Below are 22,782 nucleotides of genomic sequence, written 5' to 3'. Positions count from 1 at the left end.
ACACAGGGAGTGCATTGACACTGCATGGGCAACCTTAATTCTGCCATTTCTTAACTTTGGAGCCCATGACTTTGCAACCTTAACATTATTCTAAGGTAGTATTTTGTATGTGATCTCCTAGATTTAAAAAAAAAAAAAAAAAAAAAAAGCAAACTGTGGCTACCTGCACTACCTATAGTGAGGTTTAAAAGTGGGTGGAGTATTGGATTAGTTCTAGTGGAGAGGGGTCAACACATTACAAGAGTCACTATTGTCACTAGATCCGGGCTGAAGATGGGATCTTCTCTACCACTACATGTAATGTACCTGGTCTGTGGAAAAAGACAATTTCATCCTCTAGAAGAGTCCGTTCAACAAATTTGTAGACGGAGAGTCCCGTTAAGGGGGTAGGCATACGTGGTTTAAAACCCACCTTTGGACAGCCTTGATCCTTCTGCAGCTGCATGCAGGCCGGTCTCTTTGTACTGTTAGAACAGCTCAAAGGATGCTCTAATTTACACCAGGCTGAAATAGTTACAAGGGGCCAAAATGCAACTGAGGATTGACATGTTGCAGAAGCATCTGGGCCATGCCCTCTTTTCCCTGCTACACTGGCAGCAGGGTGGTCGTGTGGCATAAGAGCCTCTACATCAGATCTAGTCCACTGGAGGATCAGCCTTACAGTTCCTAGGCCAGTTAAATTAGATTATAATGGTAATGCAGCACACAGTAGCTGCCCTGCACTAGAGTAACCCACCCAGTAACTTGATTATTTGTAAAAACATTTTGTTCTCTGCTGCTGATGAGTACATCTCTTTCTCTGCCTTCCATTAAGTGTCAGATTTTATAAAAGAGGATTATAAAACAGGAGAGTAATAAATTAGTATTACAAAGAAAAAAAAATCCAATCTCTAGAGTGAAACATGCATGACAATTGCACATCAAAGCAAGAATGTGTTAAATAAGAACTGTATCAAAAAACGGCATGCAGAATCTGTTGGAGCAAGAAGAAAGAGAAGGCTTGGAGATAAAATCAAACTAGACAATAAGCTTAAAAAATAAAAATACTGTGCCACTGAATAGAATACATGAGAACAATGCATCTGCAGTCTCTTCTCCAGTGGCTTGGCAGTCATCAGAATCCACCAAAGATTTCTTTCCTACTGTAAATGTAACAAATTATCACCTCTTGTAAGTTTCTGATTACAATGAAACTCTCAAAGTTTGTGCTGGTTTTCTTAGTTAGCTGTGGGAAAGCTTCTCCCGCTCATTGCAAAAGAGATGGGATACACCTTTGCTTAATTAAGTCCACTGGCATCCTTCAAATTTAGCTAAAGAATAGCTGTAATTTTCACAATGAATGTTATCATTGCAAGTTTTCCATGTGAGAGAAAAGGATAAATGGGTGAATTCAAATGAGATATTGTGGCAAGAGCAGGGACTCCAGGAATGCATCCCACGTGCACAGCAATGAATGTTAGCAACTGAGATGCTATTGCAGGAACAAACAATTTCCAAGTTCCTACTTGCAATCTGGGTTAATTACATCACTAATTATAAAAGAATAGTACAGGTTTGGATCTAAATTCAGCAAAGCACTTAACGCATGCTTAATTTTAAGCACATGCTTAAATCTCATTGACTTCAATGAGACCTAAGTACATGCTTAGGTACTTAGCTGAATCAAGGCCTTGATGAATACCTGAGCTAAGCACTGGAAAGTAGAATGGAGCAGGGAGTATGCCCTCTAATTTTTTTTTCACAAGCCATTTTGGATGCAACGACATCAGCTTCAGATGAATATGGGAATGCCAACATATAACTGAAAACTACATCACCTGAATGACTGAGTGTGGTCTATGTCCAAATAAAATACAGAGTGTATGGGATATTATGTATACCTTTCTGGCAAACAAAGTTGCTTGGGTAGCAGAAAAACTATATCAAATGAAGACTGGTGCCACACTAAGCTACATTTTAGGGAGTTAATTTACACTGAATACCATTGGTCCTTCGAACCAAACAGAATATACAGTATATTAGAGCAAATACTGTGTCTATGGCTCAGGGTTGCCCAATTTGGTGAAAATTACCAAGTTACCAATTATTAAGACTCTTCATTAGGCTCTTTTTCTTTTTTTTTTTTTTTTAATAAATACAAAGGAAAATAGAAACAAGTTAAAACAGCAATAAATAACCCAGCATTTGTCTGGCCTACTCAGCCCCCCTTGTGTAGTCCAATAAGATTGGAGAGCTTTTCACAGTGCTCAAGTTTCAGTGACTCTGCTTTCTGTTTTAATCGCTCATCTCTGTATAATCTGGCCAAATTCGACAAGTCGGATTCTGAAAGATGAAAAAGATAACATTAGAACAATGCTACTGAGCCTGATGTGTATAATCATTTTTAAATGCTTCATTTTCCTCAATACATTTTTATAAGATTAATAAAATCTTTAAGGAGACACTGTCAGCCCAAATTGGGCTAGGCATTTAGGAAAGTAAAAACAAATATTTCCATCATTATTTCAAATTTTAACCGTATGAAATAAACCGTCTCCTGCAGTGTTTGTAATCCAAACACTGCAGCCTTGTGCTAGTGCATGAGAACCAGAAAATGAAACCGATTGTCTATTTTCATTGTCCACAAAGAAAAATACAAAATGTAAACAAAGGGCAGAGTGCAGTGGTGCCCAAACTGTGGTGCGTGCACCTCTTGGGGGGCACGGAGGAACCTTTGGGGGGGCAGGGAAATGATCAAGGGAGCAACTAAACTGCTAAAATCCTTTGAGTTTACTGAAAAATTATTTTTAGTCTTTCTGATTTGCTCACTAATATAATTTTCTCCTTAAGGAAATTACCAATTGAAAACAGTTAAATATACCTATGGAGAATAGCAGACATGGATTTCTGAACAGGTCAGAAAAGTTTCCTTATGCACAAGCTACCTGATGACATTCAATTTGTTTGAAGAACTTTACACAGCTGTCAGATCACACAGCCAACAGGCTGATTCAGTATGGAAAGAACCTCACAATGGGACAAATCTTGTAGTCACTACTCTGTCCCATTGCAATCTATGGGAGTTTTGATTGAGTAGTGACTATAGGACTTTGTTCTTTGTATTTACTGAATGACTCTATAGACTGACAAGCATTAAGGATTTTTATTTTGAAACAGGAACCCATTCCTCCATTCCCCAACACTAAAATACCATCCACTGAGTACACACATGAATTTGGAGCAGGCACCTGTACAAGAACATGTTTTCAGATGTCAGCCAAGACTAGGCTGGTCTCAGCACAGAGGGACTCTCAGCCAACTAGCTTTAAAATGAAAGCTTATTGAAATGAAGTCTCTGTTACGGGTTCTCTCACGGGGTCAAACTTCTTACTGTGGGATGTTTACGCCTTTTCTGGTATGAATTTCATCATGTAAATCTCCTGTACTTTATCTGATTCTTTAAGCTGATTTGTCCTTATATCTTTTAATATCCAGTTAATCTTTAAAAAGGAAAATAATGTAATATGGTATTCATAGAATATGTTGTTTCAATGTCATATTTCAACCCTCTATTTTCAGTTGACTTTATGTGGTGTTCTTTGATCCTGAATTTTGTTAACTTCAGTCTTACATAGAAATTGCCCTACCACAACAGACCAACGGTCCATCCAAATCTGGTATCCTTTCTTCCGCCTTGGCCTATATCAGATGTTTTAAAGGAAGACAAAAAGCCACAGCACACCCAGCCTATTGTGCAATACTAAGCCACAAGAGGAGAAACACTGCCTGCAGCTGGCAATCAAATCTTTTAAAATAAATAAGAGACACCAAAAAAGTGATCGGCCGACCATGTAATTTAGTGGACTAATAGGCTGTTGAATGACTGTAGTCTCCAATAATGAGGTAGGCAGACAGCAGATAAAACTTTTCAATGGTCAGATCAAAGACAATACAATATCCATTGTTCCTATAGTTTTAACTTTGTGAAACTGTATATATCGATATCCATCAGCAACAAAGTAAACTCCAGCAAATAAAACAAACTACCTACTACCAATAAGTACTCATTTAACAAAATGCATGGCCCGAATGAGGCTAAACATCTGAACAGAAAGGAATTAATGGACCAAAGTTACAAAAGAGCTGATTAAAGGTCTCCAGAGAACTTTTCTCCATGACTGTGTTTTGCATTCAACACCGTTTATTTTTATAATCTTGGCTGTACTAAAGTTAGCACAGTCTCAGTTGTACTCATTACTGGCTCACTGGACCAGATGATAATCATTCTTAAACGGTTTTTAATTACTGTGGTATCCTCAGGCAACTGCTAATCTCAAACACTGTAAATATAGTTGCAGATGTGTTTCTAACGTATACCATGGCTAATGATGGGAGCATATGTTTTTGCTCGTTAGTTAACGGAATGGCAAAATTGTAATGTTTTCCTTTGCTGGGCATAATAGTCCTAGGAAACATCTCTCTCAAATTTGTGGATTTTAGAGAGGATATAAAATTCAGCTTTAAAAGTGCCAGATCCTCAACTGCTATAAATTTGCATTGAAGTCAATGGATCTCAACCATTTATCTTTGAAAATTTGTGGCGATCAAGGGAGGTCCCGGACGATTGGAAAAAGGCAAATATAGTGCCCATATTTAAAAAGGGGAAGAAAGAGAACCCAGAGAACTATAGACTGGTCAGCCTCACTCCCGGCAAAATCATGGAGAAGGTACTCAAAGAATCCATTTTGAAGCACTGGGAGGAGAGGAAGGTGATCAGGAACAGTCAACATGGATTCACCAAGGGCACGTCATGCCTGACCAACCTGATTGCTTTCTATGATGAGATAACTGGCTCTGTGGATATGGGGAAAGCGGTGGATGTGATATATCTTGACTTTAGCAAAGCTTTTGATACAGTCTCTCACAGCCGTGGGGAAGTTTAGGCTTGAAATTAGACGAAGGTTTCTAACCATCAGAGGGGTGAAATTTTGGAACAGCCTTCCGAGGGAAACGGTGGGGGCAAAAGACCTCTCTGGCTTCAAGATTAGGCTAGATACGTTTATGGAGGGAATGGTTTGATGGGATAACGTGATTTTAGTCAATTAGGCAATAACGTGCCATCGCTGGTAAAATGAGGATCCGGCTGGAGAATCTTGCCTGTATGCTCGGGGTTCTACTGATCGCCATATTTGGGGTCGGGAAGGAATTTTCCTCCAGGGTAGATTGGCAGAGGCCCTGGAGGTTTTTCGCCTTCCTCCGCAGCATGGGGCAGGGGTCGCAAGCTGGAGGATTCTCTGCGACTTGAAGTCTTTAAATCACGATCTGGAGACTTCAACAGCTGAGTTAAGGGAAAGTGGGTGGGTCAGCTTTTGTGGCCTGCATCATGCGGGAGGTCAGACTAGATGACCATAATGGTCCCTTCTGACCTTAAAGTCTATGAGTCTATGAGTATTCTTGCCAGCAAGTTAAAGTATCGATTGGATGAGTGGACTATAAGGTGGATAGAAAGCTGGCTAGATTGTCAGGCTCAATGGGTAGTGATCAACAGCTCGATGTCTAGCTGGCAGCCGGTATCAAGCATAGTGCCCCAGAGGTCGGTCCTGGGGCCGGTTTTGTTCATCATCTTTATTAATGATCTGGATGATGGGATTAATTGCACCCTCATCAAGTTTGCAGATTACACTAAACTGGGGAGGAGAGGTAGATACGCTGGAGGGTAGGGATGTGTCCAGAGTGACCCAGACAAATTTGAGGATTGGGCCAAAAGAAATCTGATGAGATTCAACAAGGAAAAGTGCAGAGTCCTGCGCTTAGGAAGCAAGAATCCCATGCATCGCTACAGGCTGGGGACCGACTGGCTAAGCAGCAGTTCTGCAGAAAAGGACCTGGGGATTACAGTGGACGAGAAGCTGGATATGAGTCAGCAGTGTGCTCTCGTTGCCAAGAAGGCCACAGGCATATTGGGCTGTATTAGTAGGAGCATTGCCAGCAGATCGAGGGAAGTGATTATTCCTGTCTATTCGACACTGGTGAGGCCTCACCTGGAGTACTGCATCCAGTTTTGGTCCCCCCACTACAGAAGGGATGTGGACAAATTGGAGAGAGTCCAGCGGAGGGCAACAAAAGGGCTGGGGCACATGACTTACGAGGAGAGGCTGAGGGAACTGGGGTTATTTAGTCTGCAGAAGAGAAGAGTGAGGGGGGATTTGATAGCAGCCTTCAACTACCTGAAGGGGGGTTCCAAAGAGGATGGAGCTAGGCAGTTCTCAGTGGTGACAGATGACAGAACAAGCAGCAATAGTCTCAAGTTGCAGTGGGGGAGGTCTAGGTTGGATATTAGGAAACACTATTTCACTAGGAGGGTGGTAAAGCACTGTAATGGGTTACCTAGGGAGGTGGTGGAATCTCCATCCTTAGAGGTTTTTAAGACCTGGCTTGACAAAGCCTTGGCTGGGATGATTTAGTTGGTGGTGGTCCTGCTTTGAGCAGGGAATTGGACTAGATGACCTCCTGAGGTCCCTTCCAACCCTAATATTCTATGATTCTATGATTTACACTAGCTCAGGATCTGGCTCCTATTACAACCATAGGGTATCAAAGAGAAGGTTATGATAGTCTATGAATAGCTATATGGGGAACAGAAATGTTACAATCAATGGCTCTTCAATCTAACAGGCAAAGGTTCAACATGATCCAATGGCTGGGACTGGAAGAGGGGCACATTCAGACTAGAAATAAGGCACACATTTTTAACAGTGAGGGTACTTAACCACTGGAACAATTTAACAAGGATTGTGGTGGATTCTCCATCACTGGCAATGTTAAAATCAAAGTGAGAGGTTTTTGTAAAAGCTAGCTGTAGTTGAACTAGAGCATATTAGACTTGAAGCAGGAATTAATTCAGGGAAGTCCTATGGCCTACATCATGCAGGAGGTTGGACTAGATCGGGGTCTCAAAAACACGGCCCGTGGAGTTATTTGCTGCAGCCCGCCAAGCTCCCCTCCCCCGCCGCCCCCAGCGCGCTGCATCCTTGCTCCTCTGCCTACCTCCAGGCACTTTCCGCCGCCAAACAGCTGTTTGGTAGCGCTTAGCGCTTTCCAGGAAGGAAGGGGGAGGAGCAGGGAGCCGCACGCTCAGGGAAGGAGGCAGAGAAGAGGCAGGACAGGGGCGGGGTTTTGGGGAGGGGGTTGGAATAGGGGCAGGGAGGGAGTGGAGTTGGGATGGGGACTTTGGGGAAGGGGTTGGAATGGGGGTGGGGAGAGGCGGGGCAGGGGCGGGGCCTCATGGAAGGGGTGGAGTGGCGGCGGGGCTAGGGGGCTTTTGTACCTTTATATGAAAAGGTGTCAGTGATGCAGCCCTCCGGCCAATGTACTAGTCCTCATATGGCCCTTGTGGTGATTTGAGTTTGAGATCCCTGGACTAGATGATTACATTGGTCCCCTCTGGCCTTAAAATCTATTAACCTTAACTATGGAGCAACAGTTGCTATCTCATAATACATATAGCCCTACTGGAGTCTGAAGCCTTGTTTACACTAGCACATTCCATGTCAGCAACAAGCATATTCCTTCTCCCCATGATTGTACACTGGCTGACTTACCCTCCTCACCTTAAGATGCGCTTTGGGCTGAAAGCTAATGTACAAATGTAAAATGCTGAGCGGAAGATTACTGCATTTATGAACTGATGTTCAGTCCTGGACCTTCTCCTCCCTCTAACTCTCAGTCCCTTTTAGACTTGCAAACTCTGGGGCATGGAATTTTAGAAATGTAGGGCTGAAAGGGACCACAAAAGGTCATTGAGTCCACCCCCTCAGCACCAAGGCAGGACCAAGTATACCTAGACCATCCCTGACAAGTGTTTGTCCCATCTGTTCTTAAAAACCTCCAAATGATGGGGATTCCACAACTTCCTCGGAAGCCTATTCCAAAGCTTTACTATCCTTACAATAAAAGTTTTTCCTAATAACTAACCTATATCTCCCTTGATGCCGATTAAGTCCATTCCTTCTTGTCCTATCTTCAGTGGACATGGAGAACAACAGATCACTGTCCTCTTTATAAACTGCTCTTAACATATTTGAAGACTTATCAGGTGCTTCCCCCCAACTCTCCACCCGTCGTCTTTTCTCAAGACTAAACATACCAAGTGGTTTTAACCTTTCCTCATGGGTGAGGTTTTCTAAACCTTTTATCACTTTTGTGGCTCTCCTCTGGACTCTCTCCAATTTATCCACATTTTTCCTAAAGTCCTAAATTGGACACAGTACTCCAGCTGAAGCCTCACCAGTGCCGTGCAGAGTGGGACAATTATCTCCCGTGTCTTACATATGACACTTGTGTTAATAAATCCCAGAATATTAGCCTTTTTTGCAACTGCATCCCTTTGATGATTCATATTCAATTCACTATAACCCCCAAATCCTTCTCATCCATACTGCCACCATCTAGTTATCCACCATTTTGTAGCTATACCTTTGATTTTTCTTTCATAAGCGTAGTACTTTGCACTTGTCTTTATTAAATTTCATCTTGTTGATTTCAAACCACTTCTCTAATTTATGAAGGTCATTTTGAGTTCTACTCCTGGCCTCCAAAGTGCTTGCAACCATTTCCAGCTTTGCATTCCTTGGCTCAGGAGACCTTTGTAGACCTACATGAAGGAGATCAGCTACGTGCTTAATTGTAACTGTCCTGAAGCCAGCTGAAGTATCTGATAGCAAAAAAATCTATAAAACAATTCTATGCTGAAGATGAATGGTCACATAAGGAAGATATTGCTCTTCTTGGTTTGAAAATGTGAAGGTCCAAGGGTGCTGGTTAAACAAAAAAGCGCATGGTGCAACGGCTGTAGATCTTAAGGATATGAGAAATGATAATGCCAGGATCATCAGCACAAGATAAGCAGACTAAACTAGACATTTCTTCCACCCTATGCTGTGAAACCAAAAGTACCATTTCCTGTCCAGAGACAGACAGGATTGGACACAGCTAGGGACTCAATATAGAGTCAACCAAGACAAAGGACTGAGAGGTGCATGGAGACTGACGTGTTCCCCTACCCCTGAAGCACAAGAACGGAGCAGACTGGGGAAGCTTGCACTGCCACCACCTCTGGTTTAGCTCATTCTGTGCACAGGGATTTCGGTCTTCAGCACAGGGCTCTCCATCTGGCACATTTCACCAGCATTAAGTCATTTTACCAAATCTTTTTATGTAAAAGGAAAAGACCCAAACCTGTATTCAAGTATACAACTGAAGTAATTTGCAATGCCCTATAAAATGCCATAGATGCCTAAAGGCAATAGTGGACCAGGCAACCGTAGGCCACCATCAAATAAGCCGACGGCCAATAGCAATCTATAGGGACATGCGATTGCCCTTCCAAAAGTAACTCTGGAAAGGTGGAAGAACTACAAGGGGCCAACGACATTCACTAGGAGAAAGAACTCAAAACGTAAACCTGCATCCACGTTTGTTGCCCTTACTCATTGCAATTTCTGTACCAGACCAGCACATGGCTTGCATGGACAGGAAAGTGGGACTGGAACTGCACATACCGTTCCCTCTAGAACCCAATCACAGTGCAGGTCATTCGACAAGGCAACAGGTTTCAGAGTGGTAGCCGTGTTATTCTGTATCAGCAAAAACAACGAGGAGTCCTTGTGGCACCTTAGGCCTGGTCTACACTATGACTTTAATTCGGATTTAGCAGCGTTAAATCGAATTAACCCTGCACCCGTCCACGCAGCGGAGCCATTTATTTCGAAATAAAGGGCTCTTAAAATCGATTTCTGTACTCCACCCCGACGAGCGGAGTAGCGCCAAAATCGATTTTGTCAATTCGAATTAGGGTTAGTGTGGCCGCAATTCGATGGTATTGGCCTCCGGGAGCTGTCCCAGAGTGCACCATTGTGACCGCTCTGGACAGCAATCTGAACTCGCATGCACTGGCCAGGTAGACAGGAAAAGCCCCAGGAAAATTTGAATTTCATTTCCTGTTTGCCCAGCGTGGAGAGCACAGGTGACCACAGATACCACAGATACCTCAGCTCATCAGCACAGGTAACCATGCAGGCTGATAATCGAAAAAGAGCACCAGCATGGACCGCACGGGAGGTACTGGATCTGATCGCTATATGGGGAGAGGATTCAGTGCTAGCAGAACTTCGTTCGAAAAGACGAAATGCCAAAACTTTTGAAAAAATCTCCAAGGGCATGATGGAGAGAGGCCACAATAGGGACTCAGATCAGTGCCGCGTGAAAGTCAAGGAGCTCAGACAAGCCTATCAAAAAACAAAGGAGGCAAACGGTCGCTCCGGGTCAGAGCCGCGGACATGCCGCTTCTACGCCGAGCTGCATGCAATTCTAGGGGGGGCCGCCCCCACTACCCCACCTGTGACCGTGGATTCCGGGTCGGGGATAGTCTCATCAGCTACACCTGAGGATTCTGCGGATGGGGAAGAGGAGGAGGAGGAGGACGACGAGCTTGCAGAGAGCACCCAGCACTCCGTTCTCCCCAACAGCCAGGATCTTTTTCTCAGCCTGACTGAAGTACCCTCCCAAGCCTCCCAAGCCAGTAGCCAAGACCATGACCCCATGGAAAAGGGACCTCAGGTGAGTTTACCTTTTAAAATATAAAACATGGTTTAAAAGCAAGCGTTTTTTAATGATTAATTTGCCCTGAGGACTTGGGATGCATTCGCGGCCAGTACAGCTACTGGAAAAGTCTGTTAACGTGTCTGGGGATGGAGCGGAAATCCTCCAGGGACATCTCCATGAAGCTCTCCTGGAGGTACTCCAAAAGCCTTGCCACAAGGTTTCTGGGCAGTGCAGCCTTATTCCGTCCTCCATGGTAGGACACTTGACCACGCCATGCTTGCAGCAAGTAATCTGGTATCATTGCCTGACAAAGCCTGGCAGCGTATGGTCCCGGTGTTTGCTGGCATTCAAGCAACATCCGTTCTTTATCTTGCTGTGTAATCCTCAGGAGAGTGATATCGCTCATGGTAACCTGGTTGAAATACAGGAACTTAATTAAGGGGACAGAGGTGGCCGTTCCTACTGGGCTGTTTGCCTGTGGCTGAAAAGAAATCCTTCCCTGCAGTTAGCCAAGCACGGGGGGGGGGGGGGGGGGAATTGGCCCTGAGCTTTTCGCGTTTGGCTAGCAGGGATCTGTTACCAGCCACGCGGTCGGGGGAGGGGTACATTGATCATCCCAGGGAATTCATGGCGGGGGGGGGCGGGGGGGTTAGTTTGGTTTCTGCAGGGATCTTCCCTGATACCTGCCACGCGGTGGGGGGAGGGGTACACTGATCATCCCAGGGAATTCATGGCGGGGGGGGGGGGCGGGGGGGTTAGTTTGTTTTCTGCTGCTGAAGGTTAACAGGAAAACCGCAACAGTCAACAGGCTTTGCCTGGTATGTGGGAAAGGAGGGCGCAGAAGCCGAAAGACAATGGTTTACCATGGCTGCCTGCAAGCTGAATTCTGTTGCCCGGACCTGCGTCTGTGATCTCTAACACCAAAGCCACAGGCACTCAATATTAAGATGGAAAATGCGACCTTGTACTGAAATCACATGTGCTATGTAATGTGAATAGTGTTTTTAACCATGAAAGAGTATAAGCATTGTTCTGTAAAATGTATCAGTTTAAAAACGTCTCTCCTTTCTTTCAACCCTCCCTCCAGCAGCTGCAAATTTTTCAAGCCTCCCTCCTCCGTCCCGAAGGCTATCTCAGATAAGGCGGCGTAGAAAGAGGACGCGAGACGACATGTTCACAGAAATAATGGAATCCACCCGCAATGAAAGAGCTCATTTGAATGAGTGGAAGGACACTGTATCTAAATTTAGGAAAGATGCCAGTGAACGTGAGGTCTTGAGGGACGCTCGAGATGAGAGGTGGCAGGCTGCAACACTGGGGCTGCTGCGTGAGCAAACGGACATGCTCCGGCGTCTGGTGGAGCTTCAGGAACGGCAGCAGGAGGATGACAGAGTGCCGCTGCAGCCGCTGTATAACCTCCCTCCCCCCTCACCATGTTCCATATCCCCCTCACCCAGACGTGTAAGAACGCGGGGGGGGGGGGGGGACGCTCCGTGCACCCTCCCACTCCACCCCAGTGGACAGCCCAACCAAAAGGCTGTCATTATATTGAATTTATTCAGTGGCCTTTTACTTCCCTCCTATCCTCCTCCCAAACCTCACCCAGATTACCTTCTTGGTTCTCTCCCTATGTTTATAATCACTTAATAAAGAATACATGATTTTTAAACGATAGTGACTTTATTTCCTTTGAAAGGAAGCTGGGGGAAGGGGGAGGGTGGGTTGCTTACAGAGAATGAATGAGTCAATAAAGGGGGCTGGTTTTCATGAAGGGAGAAACAAACAGAAATTTCACACTGTAGCCTGGCCAGTCATGAAACTGGTTTTCAAAGCTTCTCTGATGCACAGCGCTTCCTGGTGTGTTCTTCTAATCGCCCTGGTGTCTGGCTGCGCGTAATCAGCAGCCAGGCTATTTGCCTCAGCCTCCCACCCTGCCATAAAGGTCTCCCCCTTACTTTCACAGAGATTGTGGAGCACACAGCAAGCAGAAATAACAATGGGGAGATTTCTTTGGCTGAGGTCAGAGCGAGTTAGTAGCGATCGCCAGCGACCTTTTAAACGGCCAAATGCACATTCTACCACCATCCTGCACTTGCTCAGCCTGTAGTTAAACAGCTCCTGACTCCTGTCCAGGCTGCCTGTGTATGGCTTCATGAGCCATGGCATTAAGGGGTAGGCTGGGTCTCCAAGAATAACTATTGGCATTTCAACATCCCCAACGGTCATTTTCTGGTCCGGGAAGTAAGTCCCTTGCTGCAGCCCTTTAAACAGAGTAGTGTTCCTGAAGACGCGAGCATCATGAACCCTTCCCGGCCAGCCCGCGTTGATGTTGGTGAAACGTCCCTTGTGATCCACAAGTGCTTGCAGCACCATTGAAAAGTACCCCTTGCGGTTTATGTACTGGGTACCCTGGTGCTCCGGTGCCAAGATAGGGATGTGGGTTCCATCTATCGCCCCACCACAGTTAGGGAATCCCATTGCAGCAAAGCCATCCACTATGACCTGCACATCTCCCAGAGTCACTAGCTTGTGTAGCAGCACCTCAGTGATTGCTTTGGCTACTTGCATCACAGCAGCCCCCACAGTAGATTTGCCCACTCCAAATTGATTCCCGACTGACTGGTAGCTGTCTGGCGTTGCAAGCTTCCACAGGGCTATTGCCACTCGCTTCTCAACTGTGAGGGCTGCTCTCATCCTGGTATTCTGGCGCTTCAGGGCAGGGGAAAGCAAGTCACAAAGTTCCATGAAAGTGCCCTTACGCATGCGAAAGTTCCGCAGCCACTGGGAATCGTCCCACACCTGCAACACTATGCGGTCCCACCAGTCTGTGCTTGTTTCCCAGGCCCAGAATCGGCGTTCCATGCCTATAACCTGCCCCATTAACAGCATGATCTCCAAAGCACCAGGTCCCGCGGTTCGATAGAATTCCATGTCTATATCCTCATCACTCTCGTCGCCGCGCTGCTGTAGCCTGCTCCTCGCCGCCTGGTTTTCCAGGTTCTTGTTCAGCATAAACTGCACGATAAGGCGCGAGGTATTTATAATGTTCATGACTGCTGTCTTGAGCTGAGCGGGCTCCATGCTTGCCGTGGTATGGCGTCTGCACTGTTCACCCAGGAAAAAGGCGCGAAACGGTTGTCTGCCGTTGCTTCCTGGAGAGGGGGGGAGGATATACCCAGAACCACCCGCGACAATGTTTTTGGCCCCATCATGCATTGGGATCTCAACCCAGAATTCCAACGGGCGGAGGAGACTGCGGGAACTATGGGATAGCTATGGGATAGCTACCCACAGTGCAACGCTCCAAAAATCGACGCTAGCCCCGGTACATGGACGCACACCGCCGAATTAATGTGCTTAGTGTGGCCGCATACAACCGAATTTATACAATCTGTTTCCCAAATTCGAATTATATAAATTCGGATTAATCCCGTAGTGTAGACATACCCTTTAGAGACTAACCAATTTATTTGGGCATAAGCTTTTGCGGGCTAGAACCCACTTCATCAGATGCATGGAGTGGAAAACACAGGAGCAGGTATAAATACATGAAAAGATGTGAGTTGCCTTACCAAGTGTGAGGTCAGTCTAACAAGACAATTCAATTGACAGCAGGATACCAAGAGAGGAAAAATAACTTTTGAAGTGGTTATGAGATGGCCCATTTCAGACAGTTGACAAGAAGGTGTGAGTAACAGTAGGGGGAAATTAGTATTGGGGAAATTAGGTTTAGGTTTTGTAATGACCCAACCACTCCCAGTCTTTATTCAGGCCTAATCTGATGGTGTCCAGTTTGCAAATTAATTCCAGTTCTGCAGTTTCACGTTGGAGTCTGTTTTTGAAGTTTTTTTGTTGAAGAATTGCCACTTTTAGGTCTGTTATTGAGTGACCAGGGAGATTGAAGTGTTCTCCTACTGGTTTTTGAATGTTATGATTCCTGATGTCAGATTTGTGTCCATTTATCTTTTGCGTAGAGACTGTCCGGTTTGGCCAATGTACATGCTGGCACATGATGGCATATATCACATTGGTAGATGTGCAGGTCAACGAGCAGCTGATGGTGTGGCTGATGTGGTTAGGTCCTATGATGGTGTCCCTTGAATAGATATGTGGACAGAGCTGGCACTGGGGTTTGTTGCAGGGTTTGGTTCCTGGGTTGGTGTTTTTGTTGTGTGATGTGTAGTTGCTGGTGAGTATTTGCTTCAGGCCAGTCCTCGCTTACAGACGGCCCCCCCAACCTGAAGCAAATACTCACAAGCAACTCACACACCATTTGGAACAGTGCTGCTCTTCTCAAAGGGGGAATCGGATGGAGAAAGGACCCTAAAAAATGCTTGCTCCACCCAAACCTGTCAGAGTGTCCCACATAACTGGTCATCCAGCTTTTCTGCAGTCTAAATATAAGGAAGACAAACAACTTTTGCAGCTTGGAATATTCACACTCTCCTCAACAGAGGTGAAGAATCCTGAGCATAGGACCACTCTACTCGACAGAGCATTGGCGCAGTACAATACCGATATTGCTGGGCTCTGTGAAACAAAAAACTTATTTCTTCTAGCTGCAACTCACCAGCGAGTGCTAGTTACACTTTTTACTGGATTGGCAAATCTGAGGATGAATGCAGATGCACTGGTGTGGGGTTTGCCATCCAGACTTTGATTGTCTGCAGATTTGTGTCACTGCTGAAGGGTGTTAATGACAGATTTATGCTCCTTTGCACTGGCCTTGCTAACAGTCATGCTACTGGCATCAGCGTATAGGCACCAACAATGATCTATCCAGATGAGGATACGGAGGACTTCTATCAAACCCTTGATAACCTTGTCAGGTTGGCTCCACGTAACAATAAACTGATAGTTTTTGGCAATTTTAATGACAGGTATGGTTGTAACTCTGCATCATGGGGCAATGTCAGAGTTCGCATTGCCAACTCCATGACGACCTAACGGTTTGCTACTTCTTTCCAAATGCACTGAATACAACCTAGTCATCACCAACAATGCTTCAACAGGCCAACAAGTATATGACCTGAATGCATCCTTGTTCAAAACACTGGCACATGATTATGTTACTATATGGCAAAGAGATCTCTGCCATGTCAGGCTCACTTGCGTCATGAGAGGCGCTGACTTCTGGTCAGCCCATAGACTCATGAGAAGTCAAATGTTCCTCTGTAGTGCTCTCAAGCAACACTGAAAGCAACTCAAGCCAGTGAAGTAAAATTAGTATTTCAAGCCTGGAAAACTGTGACAAACAGTCTGAATTCCAACAAACTCATGGAAGCATTTCCCTCAGTTACAGAAGCCTCAGTGGACATTGAGACAGCCTGGAAACATTCTGGGGACACAACATATAATATGGCTGCTGAAGTTCTCTGCTTCATTAAGAGGAAATATCAGGACTGGTTTGTTGAGAAGGACCCCAAAGTATGTTGGCTCTTGAACTCACTGCATGCTACCCATCAAGCCTACGTAGAGGACAAAGATTCAGCAGCTAGAAAGGCTGCATACCACACAACAAAAATGGTGGTTCAGACCAGACTTCGGCAAATGACAGAAGCAGTGATGAGAAAAGAAAGCTGCAGAGTTACAATTGGCAGCAGACTGCAAAGACACCAAAGCTTTTTTGCTGGCGTTCATGTTGTATATGGCACCATGTGCAATAGGATAATCCCTGTATGCAAACTGCACTGCAATTGACTCTTAACTGACAAAAAAAGAAATACTTGACTGATGGATAGAACATTTCAGTTTGCTTCTTAATCACCCTTCCCAACATTTGAGGAAGCAATTAATGCTCTTACACATTTCTTGAAAGAAAAACTAGCAATAACCCTCACCTTACATGAGACCACCACAGCCACAGCAGATGTTACAAGGGAAAGCACCTGGACCAAATGACATTCCAGCACGGTGGCTACCACTATGCAAAGCACCTCAAATGGCTCTTCCACATTATCTGGGAGCAAGAGTTGGTGCCACAGGATCTCAAGGCTGCCAACCTCATCTACCTCTATAAACATAAAAGTGATAGGGCAAATTGCGATAATGACCCTGGCATTTCCCTACTCTGTTGCTGGGGAAATTCTTGAACAGGTCATACTGTGAAATATGATATCGGACCCTTTCTAGTCACCAATGCCACCAAAGAATGTTGCGTGCTGGCACCCATATTCTTTTCCATCCTTTTTGGGGTATGCTTATGGATGCATTTCATGACACTGACAGGAGTATTTATCCAGTTCCATGCAGATGGGAAGTTGTTCAATCTGCAATGCTTCTGTGCTCACACAAAAGTGGCAGATTTACTTTTTAAAGACCTTTTAATTGCTGATGACTGTGTGCTGGTTGCTCCCTCGGTTGTTGACATTCAATTTATATCTGATCACTTTGCTCATGCAATCATTTTGATTTCACCATCAGCCTAAAGAAAACTGACGTACTGTACCAATTTGTGCTGGGGCATGTGCATGTCTACCCAACTGTTAAGATCAACAATGCTCCTCTCAAGTCCACGGAGAAGTTTTGCTACCTTAGGTGTATGATTTCACAGAATGCCACATTTGATAATGAAATTACCCACTGCATAGCCAAGGCCAGCCCTGCATTTGGAATGCTGTCACACCACCTATAGAACAATAGGAATGTCAAGATAAACACGAAGCTAAAAGTCTATCAAGCAGTCATGCTTACAGTGCTTCTATATGATTGTGAGACATGACAACGTAGTGCTGCCACATTAGCACACTTGTTCAGTTCCATACATGCGGTCTTCGGTCTATTTGCAGGATCAAGTGGTTGGACAGGATTCCCAATATTGAAATCTTTAATTGTTGTTGGATGTCTGGCATTCAAAGCATGCTCATAAAAACTCAGCTGCCTTAATCTAGGCATCTCATTCATATGTCCGACTTGAGATAGGGGGACCAGTCCCGATTTTAGGGTCTTTTTCTTATATAGGCTCCTATTAGCCCCCACCCCTGTCCCAATTTTTCACATTTGCTGTCTGGTCACCCTAACTTGAGAATACCCAAGGCCATATTTTAGGGCAGTGGTTCTCAAACTTTTTTTTCCACGCACCACTTGTAGATTGCTGAGGGTCTCGGAGGACCACTTAATGATCTTTCCAAATATTGTTTGTACCGTTAGCTAACTATTGTAAAGTGCTTTGTATAAAAGCACTATATTAAAAAAAGTAAACATTCTTTTCTTCTACAAATAAAAGCACACAACTCATATTTTAATATCAGTAGTCTTACCTTTCTAATGCGATGGATGTACCCTCTCTCCCCCACCAAGGCAGCCCCCGAGCTAGGGTTGGGAAGGAGGGGGGGTCTCTCCCCCGCAACAGCAGCCACAGAGCTGAGGCTGGGAAGGAGGGCCATCTCTCCCCCAGCAGCCGCAGCCCTGGAGCTGGGGAAAGTCACCTCTTTCTCTGGCTGTCGCAGCCCTGCATGTCCCAACTTCCCCCCAGCCCCTCTTCTTACCCCACTGCCCCCTACCCCTATTCCCCCCAAGGCCACCACCTCACCTTACATGTGCGTCTTCTCCAGGGTCCAGGCACCTAATTAGTGGAGCAACACCTGCGCGGCTCCACTAATTAGGTGGGTGGCCCTTAATTCTCTTGTGTGCGACTGCCCAGGCATGCACCTTAGAGGGAACTATCTGCAGACCACCTGAATGGAGCTCGTGGACCACTGGTGGTCTGCGGACTGCAGTTTGAGAACCTCTGTTTTAGGGTCAGCTAAAGCAAGACATCTGTTCTCATGGTGGTCAGTATAAATTATATAAAGACACACTGAAGTCAAAGTTGAAAGCATATCAAGTTGACCCGAGCAACTGGGAAGGAAGAGCCCACAATAAAGCCAAGTGGCAGCAGATTTGTCATGTCGCTGTTATAGGCTTTGAAGCAAGGCCCATTAATACCTTACGTGAAAAACAAGACTAGCACTAAGCAAGGAATAAAAGCAATGGTCAAGGATAATCCTGGCTGTCTCATATGTAACCATGTTTGCGGTTCCTGTATTGGTCTGCCTCACATATACGTGTTCACCTACAGTGTTTGCTGAATTCTTGTACATAGACATTGACATGAGACTCCATTATCATCGTATTCAAGTTCATAGACAGCCATGTTGTATCTATAGGTGGTACTATGTCCACAAGTACCCAAAAAATCATGAGTTGGGCCTCTCAAAATCATGATATTTGACAAACAAAAACAAAAAACAAACTTACATGCATCTTGGGTTCTTTTAACTTGATTTCTGGTTTTTGGGCCTTCAAGATTTTCTCTGCAGTCACAATGGCTAGATTTTATTTATTTATTTATTTATTTATTTTAAGGAAAGCTGAGTCTCTCAAATAAATCACATGAATCCAGGAGCTGGGGCTTTTTAAAACACCAAATATTATGAAACTTGTGATAAGATTACCAGAGTTGTCAACACTGTTGTTGCCTCTTTGTTGATACAGAAAATATTGTTTGGACAAGGCATGCACTCTACAATGTTTGTGCCATATTGACCTGATTGCTGGACATAACAGGAGATCAATCAAAAGCAAAAAGTTTGTTAAAATATGTTCAGGTTGAGATTTATAGGGATACTATCAACTTAAAAAGAAAAACTTCCACGTGAAAGTGGTTTACTTACTATTACTAAAACACTTAAGATGATAAATGTTTTTTTCTTTTTTCAGTTTACTATGCACTTGTCTAGTCATTTCAATTATGGAAATTCAAACTTGTGATTCCCCATATAACTTGGTCCCCTTGTATGTGTATATTTTGTTAAAATGTAAGAAAGGGACAAGGACTGTATCTTTGTTCTATGCAGCATCAATTCAGACATTAGTGCTTTAATACTATGTGGTGTTAAAGTTTATGCTTTAATATATATGTGCCATGTGACCAAGTTAAGGTTGATGTGAGAATAATAATTTTGAATTTCCTAACTTTTGTGCATTTTAAAGTCTCAACATTTTATTGTCACTTTTTGCATTGCATTTTCTTAAAGTAAAATAAATTCTTGACTGTGGTAAAAAACATGACCTCAGACTCAAATAAAGGTGGCTCATTCAAATAAGCACATACTTTTGGCCTCTGTCTCTTTAAAATGTGATACAAAGTAACATGGTATGTGAATGCCAGTTTCAAAAATTTTCTGGATCTGTCAAAGATCAGATGAATAAATGTGGTGGATTTCATTTTTAAAACATTGCTACCCTGAGTTATTCAAGTGTAAAAGAAAGCACCTGAAAAAAAAAAAAAAGTCCACTGGTGAAAAACACTTCAAACTCATCTCTTAAAATCAGCCAAAGCGAACTGTGTCAAGCTTTCAACAACAAATTCACCAGGTGACAAAAGCCAGGGCAAAGTTACTTTAGGCTGAGAACCACTGTTCTAAACATTTACCACTGTGGGCCGCATATGTAGCTCTCTATGTGTTATGTGGGCTGCATCCACACCATATATATATATATTACCTGTATGGCCCTGAGGATGCCACATGGGCTGCAGCTCTGTTCTTCATGGTTTAGAAAGTTATATATCCCCGTAACCTAGGGCTTATAATGGAAATACCTTCTCAAGCAAAGCCACGCTCTGACTTTATGTGATGTGTACCTACACACTTATAAATAACAAAGATTACTTACTTTGTTGTTTCTCCTTCCAGCAGCTGGTCTGGATATAGTCTATATAATCCTTTTCAACGGTTTTCTCTAGCTCTTGAAGTTCTGTTCCTTTATAACTATTTTCAAAGTTTTTATCAACATAATAAGGCACCTGCAGGTTTTGTGTTTCTCTAGGGACGGTATGGCCTATGGACCTGTGAAAACAGCATAGAGACAAGTGTGTTTTTAAGGCAGTTCAGAAATATCAAGGAATGTTAATATTCCCAGCAGGAAATACCTGTAACTTCTTCACAGCAGCTATTGCAGAACTACAGCGCCCTCAACCATTCGCTAAAGAAATTACACATCTCCCTGCTCCATAATCAACCTTACACCTTCCTAACACAGCTGATAAAATAAACATGACTGGCTAGAAAAACACAATGAAGACACAATATCTAAAGAGATTTAAAATGAAAAATGGAATCTAAAGGGAGCAGCCTCAGAATTGATACTGCCCAAACTCAAGTACAGTATGCATTAATGAGACTGCATTTTTCTGGGGAGTTCTTGGTAACTTGGTCAAGTCACTTCCAAGACATAAAAAGGCCCAAACACAGCTTTGTTTGTTTGTTTGTTTGCCTCCACTTTCCAGCAGCCTCCTGTCAACATCAGTGGGAAATGACTGGACAAACTTGAAAGGACAGCAGTCTTCAGGGTGCATTTAGGGCACAGGGCCAAATATCTGAGGGTGCAATGTGACTGTAGTCATATAGCCCATTCCACGTAGATTTCCACTGCCTCACATAATATTTTTTAGGCACCCCAGGGCAAATTATAGAAACCTGTGGAATTCTGAATAAGGGATGATCCTGGTTCCACTTCTTTCTAATGTTTTGAAACTGCCCTGCAGTCAGGGGAGCTGTGCGGAGCTAGCCTCTCTGCCTTCTCCACTGGTTTAAACCACATTCTTCTTTCTAATCTTCTTGGCTCCTCTCTCTGCATCTTTAGAATTGTTGCCTTGGATGAGGAGAAAGCAGCCAAGAAGGGAGGGTCACACTCCATCTGACATGCCTCTCCCTCCTTCCACAGTTCGGCTTGTCCCCTCCTTCTTGGTTTATTAAAAACCCTCTTTTCTTCCTCTCGCACAAGGTCTGAGGGTTTTATTCTCTGCATTAAGAACAATGGAGTTTAATTCCTAAAGATAAGGTTTAGAGGCAGAGCATATGTGCCTATGTGCAGGGCTGAAGTGTGACTCTCTTGGATCAAAGGGCACAGAGGCAGCAGGAGGGACTGCCTATTCTGGGAGCAGCCGGGAGTGTTTCACTTGGGATTGGCACAACTCAAAAGACTCACTGGGGGAGTATCTTGCTGTCTGCCAAACATGCAGGCTGACATCTTGTGGTAACAGTGATAAGAATTTTGGAACAGCCTGAAAAACAACGCCCCATGAAAAAGGACAGAACGCGAGCCCAACATCAGCGAGTTCCAATTATGCTACCCCCAATAGGGTGCCATTTAGGAGGGGCAATTTCCTCCTTCCCCCATGAAGCACCTCAGCCCCAGCTGCAGATAAAGGAAGCATGTAGCTGAGGGCAGGCAGAGGCAGAAAGCAAAGCCCTTCCACAGTGGCTCCCCCTTGGCATTATTGTCCTTCTGCAGCACTCTGGGGAGAGCCTATGGACTAAAGCTCATCCTCCTGGGCTCCTGATCAACCAGGCTTGCCAGTATCTTGGAGCAGGAGCCACCTTCTGCTGGCATAGCCTGTGGGGTGGACGCCTTCCTGCATGCTGAGCATCCTGGCTGCCAGGCATCTGTCCTGCTGAAGGAGTACAGGGGAACAAGTGCTGGGAAAAGCAGGCAGCAAAACCCCCAGAAGTTCACTGAAAAGTCCCTTAATTACAAAGTGATAATGCTTTCTGCAGAGACCGGATGGGAAAAGTTAGTGAATTCTCTATTAAGTCCAACATCCCTCTACCTCCCCACTCCAAGTAACCTAGACCAGATAAACAGTTTTTTAAAAATTGGACTTACGATTTGTAGAACAGGCTGTACGGTGGATTAGTGGCCATCAGCTGAGTTATAACTGACAAAACTATGATCACCAAAACCGGCAGCAACTGAATAAATGCAGAGTACGTATTCTGAAATGGACAACCATAGTTAGTGGATGATAAAAGTTAGAGATGGAAATAAGACCTACTAGCTCATAAAAGGCAGGAGCGGTCTCTAGGCAGACAACGCATCAGATGTTAAACAGACAAGAACAGAGACTACCCTTGAGTTAACAGAAGAAGCGTGACATTTAAATTTCAAACTAGTTAAATTTCAAAATTACCTTTATTAGAAAAATACTTTAATAACTTAAATTTCAAATAAATAAATAAATAAGTGTTCTCCAAATCAAATTTTCGCAAAGTTTCTTTAATGCACAATTCCATTTTTAAGTCAAATAACTATCTCCTCAAAAAGTATGTGCACACTGTGCTGCCAGGAGGCAATGCAGGTCAAGGAATACCCTGCTTGGATACAGTTTACATCTACAGGTTCCCTGTAGTTTCTAAAATTTACAATGTTTTTTTCTCA

General features: G+C 44.2%; 1 protein-coding gene across 2 annotated transcripts in view; it reads right to left on the bottom strand.

Moving 5' to 3' along the window:
* Window positions 1-2,134: 2,134 nt before the first annotated feature.
* Window positions 2,135-22,782, bottom strand: part of DNAJC18 (DnaJ heat shock protein family (Hsp40) member C18) — a 36,006-nt gene continuing 15,358 nt past the window's right edge. The window contains exons 6-8 of one of the 2 annotated variants that reach the window (XM_065409465.1): window positions 22,231-22,340; window positions 20,239-20,411; window positions 2,135-2,322 (exon numbers count right to left, since the gene is read on the bottom strand). In XM_065409465.1, the coding sequence (XP_065265537.1) occupies window positions 2,198-2,322; window positions 20,239-20,411; window positions 22,231-22,340 (408 nt within the window). In that variant the 3' untranslated portion in view covers window positions 2,135-2,197. Of the gene's footprint in view, window positions 2,323-10,923; window positions 10,994-20,238; window positions 20,412-22,230; window positions 22,341-22,782 lie in introns of those variants that run through there. The other variant, XM_065409466.1, reaches the window with a different exon arrangement.

The sequence above is a fragment of the Emys orbicularis genome, chromosome 8 (assembly GCF_028017835.1).
Source record: "Emys orbicularis isolate rEmyOrb1 chromosome 8, rEmyOrb1.hap1, whole genome shotgun sequence".
NCBI classification, from domain to species: Eukaryota; Metazoa; Chordata; order Testudines; family Emydidae; genus Emys; species Emys orbicularis.
Note: the sequence above shows the minus strand (reverse complement) of the source record. Positions and strands in the feature narration are given on the sequence as shown.